The following is a 5,293-nucleotide window of genomic DNA, read 5'->3' on the forward strand; positions in this document are numbered from 1 at the left end:
GTTCCGATAAAAATTTGTTGAGGAATAAAATTTTTAATGAATATTGTCAAACCAAACCTAAATTTAAATTGGTTTATGTATTTTGTCATGATTTACAGTTCAGATCACATTAGAACAAATAATTGCCAGTAGCCAATACTATTGGCTCCCAACAAGTAGCCAATAACTGATGTGGGTGGCAAGGATCAGCCAATAGACGGCGAATCACCCATCAGTCTGCGCCACGGGGGCTTGATGCGCGAACCCCACGACTCCGCGGGTGACGCGCCTGCGGGTGACCCGCCTGCGTATGACCCGCTTGCGGCTGACGCGCCTGCGGGTAACGCGCCTGCGCCTGACGCATCTGTGGATGACCCGCCTGCGAGTGACGTGAATGCGAATGACACGCCTGCGGGAGATGAGCCTGCGGCTGACGCACCTGCGGCTGACGCACCTGCGGGTAACGCGCCTGCGGATGACGCGCCTACGGGTGGCACGCCTGCGAGGGATGCGCCTGTGGGTAACACGCCTGCTGATGATGAGTCTCCTGTGGGTGCCAGCGATGTCTTTCCAGTGGCGGTCGAGGCGAACTCCTCGACGAATCCGAAAATGGACGCTACTTTGAATGTCATTGATAACTTTTCTGCGAAAGCTGCTAATAAATCGGCAGCTAATATCCATGATGATTCCTTATTAATTTCAAATCACAGCAATGCATGCAATATTAGTGATGCTGGCGCTGGAGGAGCGGGCGGTTCAAGGAGGTCTCTGGAGCCCCAAGAGGTAGGCGAGGACAGCGCGACGTCGGGCGTTGGGGCCGAAACTTTTGGTATTTGTATTGGTGCAAGTGAAACTAATGGTTCCATGGATGTGATGGATGAAACTAACGAATCCAGGGACGTAATGAATGAATTTTCTGAATCCAAACATGGGATGGGTGAAACTCCAGAAGCCAGGGATGCGATGGATGAAAATCCCGAATCATGTGATGTATTGGATGAAACTCTCGGATCCAGGGATGATGGTAGCACAGTTGCTGCTGGTAAAGTTATCAAACATGGTCAGCATATCACTGTTATTCCCAAAGATGGTATTCATGACGCGGTTGTCCCCAAAGATTTTGTTCCTGACGTTGTTGTCCCCAAAGGTTTTGTTCCTGACGTTGTCCCCAAAGGTTTTGTTCCTGACGCTGTTGTTCCCAAAAGTTTTGTCCCTGACACTGTTGTCCCCAAAGGTTTTGTTCCCGACGCGGTTGTTCCCAAAGGTTTTGTTCCCGACGCGGTTGTTCCCGAAGATTCTATGCGCGACGTAATTGTTAATGAAGAATTTGTTCCTGACGCTGTTGTTCCCAAAGATGCTGTCCAAGAAGCATTTGTTCCTCAAGTTGGCACAGTTATCCCCAGGACATCGGATGGTTTTGTGGTCGCGACAGGCGAGTCGCTCGGGCCGGCTTATGCCGATGGTATCGAGAGGTCCAAGTCTCGTCGAGAGGCCTTTGTAAGATCAACAAGTAACTCCTTCAGCACCCGAGAAGACCGATGGCCGTCCACTCTCTCCAGCGGCCGCGTTTCTGTTCCGCCGGCTAAAAACATTGAAAAAATTGCTGAGCTTTCGCCACCTGCCATCGAAATAGAGGCCACAATGACAAAAGCCACAATGGCAAAAGCCACAGTACCAGACGCTATACCGAACGATGCCGACTGTACCTCCAGCAGCGATGGATGGTCCGAAGGTGCGTCAAGCGATTTATTTCCAAGTTTTTCTTTAAGAACTAAAAATCTGTGCTCTTCCCGTTAATTATTTAACTTAAATTCAGATTGCGAGCTAAATGACGATAAATTGACCTGCTTATTATGGTCATCCACATTTGAGCAAAATATTATTCCTCTCTCTATTGGTACACAGATTTTTATCCTTCATTTCTTATTAATTGAGAAAGTTATAATAACCACATCTGAATATCCCTTCGCCCCAGACAGCGGAGATGGATCTCCTGTGTATAGCCCCACCACTGAACCCCTGCACACCTCTCAGTGCCGGGGATTCGTATCCCCTCGTGGGGACACAAGTTCCCCTAGCCTACGCTCCCCCAAGACCTCCACTCCCACAGCCGGAGCTTCCCAACGCCTTCCCTCATCAGTTTCCCCACTCCTCCCCTCAGCGTGGGCACGCTTCAAGACATGGGTTCACTCAACCACCTGTTGCACCGCCTACTTCACAGGTTTCCCAATATTTTATTAAGATAATATTCCTAATAATATAATATAACTGTCTCTAAACCTGCCTTATAATAGCTGCCTCTATACCTGACTTATGGGTCATGTTTTGTGTGCTGTTTTATTTTATATTTTTGTATACATCTACATATTTATTTCAATTAGATGCGCGTGAAAATCTCTTAAGTGTAAAGCTTATCAGCTATTGTCATGGTGTGTGGAGGCATTTTTATGCATGATGTATATCATGAACATTTAAATTTATTCACTTGATGTGTTCATAATGTCGCCACATTTTCATTTTTGTAACAAATAATCGGTATGAATCTTCAATATATTTTTCTCAACGTTTCTGAACTATAAAAGGATTCTAATTAAATGAGTCCTATAACAGTCGTTTTTATTGCAGGACAAACTATGCTAATATCGTTACAACGATGCAAATATTCGTAACTTCCAACTAATTACGATATTCTTACTTATCCAATAATATTCTTACCTGGCCAATAATGTTCTTACCTGACCAATAATAATAAAAACATGCATAATATATATGCTAATAAACATCACTATATAGATTATATCTTGCTATTAATAACCGACATCATTATTTGGCAGTCTATTAATTTCCTGCGAATATGTCATCTCAATTATTCATGATAATTATCGATTAGCCATCTAGAGCGTCCATCCATTAACTAATTAACCTGTAAATGATGTGGGAGTGATGTGATGAGGTACACTTCATGGGAGTGATGTGATGATGTGCACTTCATGTGAGTGATGTGATGATGTGCTCTTCATGTGAGTGATGTGATGATGTGCACTTCATGTAAGTGATGTGATGATGTGCACTTCATGGGAGTGATGGGATGATGTGCCTTGTGAGGACCTCACACGTACACACCTCACATGTACACACCTCACATGTACACACCTCACACGTACACACCTCACATGTACACACCTCACATTTTCTTCCCCGAACTTGTGCGTACCGCGGCTGGGGATTTGGGTTGGGGCATTATTCCCCATTATTGTTTGTTTTCTTTAGTACCCAGACACTCATAAGGTCATGTGGGGGACACATTATTCCCATTATTGTTTGTTTTCTTTGTTTTCTTTAGTCCACAGTCACTCATGTGGTCATGTGGGGGAGACATTATTCCCCATTATTGTTTGTTTTCTTTAGTCGCCACACACTCATGTTGTTGAAGCCTTCTTGTATCATACTCATTTTCCTCGTCTTTTCTTTCATTCATCTCTACATTTCTTTCCTTTCGTTCCTGTTTTCCCTCTTTTTCATGCTTTCTCCCTCTTCCACTCTCCCTCTTTCATATTCCTCTATCTTCCCTATATTACCTCTTCCTCTTATTTCTCCCCCGTTCTACTCCTGTCTCTTATACACATCTAGATGTGTATAAGAGACAGATCCTAGGCCATATCATCAATGATCAGTAATCAATCAAGGATCATCACTCTCGTGCTTACATTGCACTAAGCACTTTAGCTGAATGTTAACAATTCGATTTGGGTTATTTCATCAAGCGGTAAACTTGCGGTTCCAAAAATGGCGGGAAACCTCTAGTCGCGATATTATATCTCCAGCCTACGCTGGAGTATGTTTGAACTTCAGAGATGGACCTTATTGCAGTAAATTTACAGTAAGTCAGAAAATACCATATTCAGGCAAATATGCAAGATCTAAAATATTCACACCGGATACCTTCTGAAAATACCAGATTTGTGAAATCTGGTATAGAAATATACCATCTGGCAACGCTGCTTTATGTGCACAACATAATATACGTACAAGAAAACGAAACTGTTCTTTTATGCGACTAACACGTTATTTATTGATTTAATGCAATTTAGTTAAAATATGTTCATGTTACACAAATCGTGTAGTAATTAATTAGCTGTAGTTGTGTAGCCATGGGCCTATTTCTTGAACGCNTCAGCGTCGAAAGCCACGCTTGTCCACGCTGCCGTGCTCGTCGCCGACCGCCCCCGGCAGTCGCCACGCCGGTCGGTCCTGGCTGCCAGGGTCTCGGAAGTTGCGTTCTCATGCAAGGTAACGCCACTACCACGCATCTGCCCTCACTTGGCCAGCTGATGTGCGATGCTGTTGCTTGCTGTCACGATACTGTCTCTTGAAGCTCTCTGGGGCAAATTTGACTTCTCTCCTCAGCTCCATTACACATAACATAGCGATGTCGGCGCTGAAGAGTAGGCCTCATGTGGCCTGTCGCTGATTCTTGTACTTTTCGTGACTTGGCGGACAGCAGGTGAATGTCATCGGTAAGACATTCAACCGCCTCGGTCCAGAACGAGATGGGATCCATCCGGCCGAGTTCGAACTCTGACCGTAGTTCTGTTGTTCGCAATTTGCGATCCTCCTTTCACTGTGGTTGGTCATAATCCCTGAAGTTTGTCAGGAAGGTTAGGTATGTACAAGCGGTGAACTGCTCTCGCAGTTGGTGAAACTGTTGGCAGTCTCCGACAGGTCAGTGGGTGCGACCGACATATCTCTCCTCCGATAGCCGACAGGTCAGTAGAAGGGACCGACATATCCCTTCCCTGACAGGGCAGTAAGGTCAGTAAAAGGACCGACCTATCCATTTTCTGACAGGTCAGTAGAAGGGATTCAAGGACACTATGGATGTCAAGGACACTAGGGATATCAAGGATACGAACGATATCAAGAATACTAAGGATATGTAGGAAACTAAGGATATTAAGGATATATAGAATACTAGGAATATCAAGACTACTAAGGATATCTAGGATACTATTGATATTGTTGTTTATTTAATCATTGCGAAAGATTGCTCTCGACTGCTCTCAATACATTATAATGGAAAACCTTCGCGTGCACAGATTTTTGGGGAGTCTATAGTCTATCAGTTCATCCTGTACGGTTTATCATCCAGTAAGTGATGCGCAGTAGTATATAACTCGTCATCCCTGCTATGTGTCATCCCAGTGGTTACAGTTCAGAGTACCAGGATTGGCGCAGAGAGGCGCGGGTTCGATCCCAGCTCTGTGCGCCAGTTTCTGGTCAGAATCGGCAAGGAGGCCGGGCGGTTAAGCACAGC

General features: G+C 44.8%; 2 protein-coding genes across 2 annotated transcripts in view; both read left to right on the top strand.

Moving 5' to 3' along the window:
- Positions 1-234: 234 nt before the first annotated feature.
- LOC125177924 (activating transcription factor 7-interacting protein 1-like) lies at positions 235-1,565 on the top strand. Its single transcript, XM_047880619.1, has 2 exons — positions 235-1,476; positions 1,539-1,565. Exons 1-2 carry the CDS (start codon positions 235-237, stop codon positions 1,563-1,565), a joined length of 1,269 nt encoding a protein of 422 aa, XP_047736575.1.
- A 3,288-nt stretch (positions 1,566-4,853) lies between these two features.
- LOC108681709 (MFS-type transporter SLC18B1) overlaps positions 4,854-5,293 on the top strand; it is an 8,028-nt gene continuing 7,588 nt past the window's right edge. Inside the window, exon 1 of the mRNA XM_047880620.1 lies at positions 4,854-4,915. Within this exon, the coding sequence (XP_047736576.1) occupies positions 4,854-4,915 (62 nt within the window). The remainder of the gene's footprint in view (positions 4,916-5,293) is intronic.

Source organism: Hyalella azteca, unplaced genomic scaffold (assembly GCF_000764305.2).
Source record: "Hyalella azteca isolate HAZT.00-mixed unplaced genomic scaffold, Hazt_2.0.2 contig5737, whole genome shotgun sequence".
In the NCBI taxonomy this organism is placed as follows: Eukaryota; Metazoa; Arthropoda; class Malacostraca; order Amphipoda; family Hyalellidae; genus Hyalella; species Hyalella azteca.

Excerpts from the sequence above, each read along its gene's own strand:
- LOC125177924 (XM_047880619.1), top strand. The coding sequence starts at position 235 with ATGCGCGAACCCCACGACTCCGCGGGTGACGCGCCTGCGGGTGACCCG. Across the intron at positions 1,477-1,538 it reads AGTCTCGTCGAGAGGCCTTT|CGGCCGCGTTTCTGTTCCGC; the intron begins GTAAGATCAACA and ends CACTCTCTCCAG.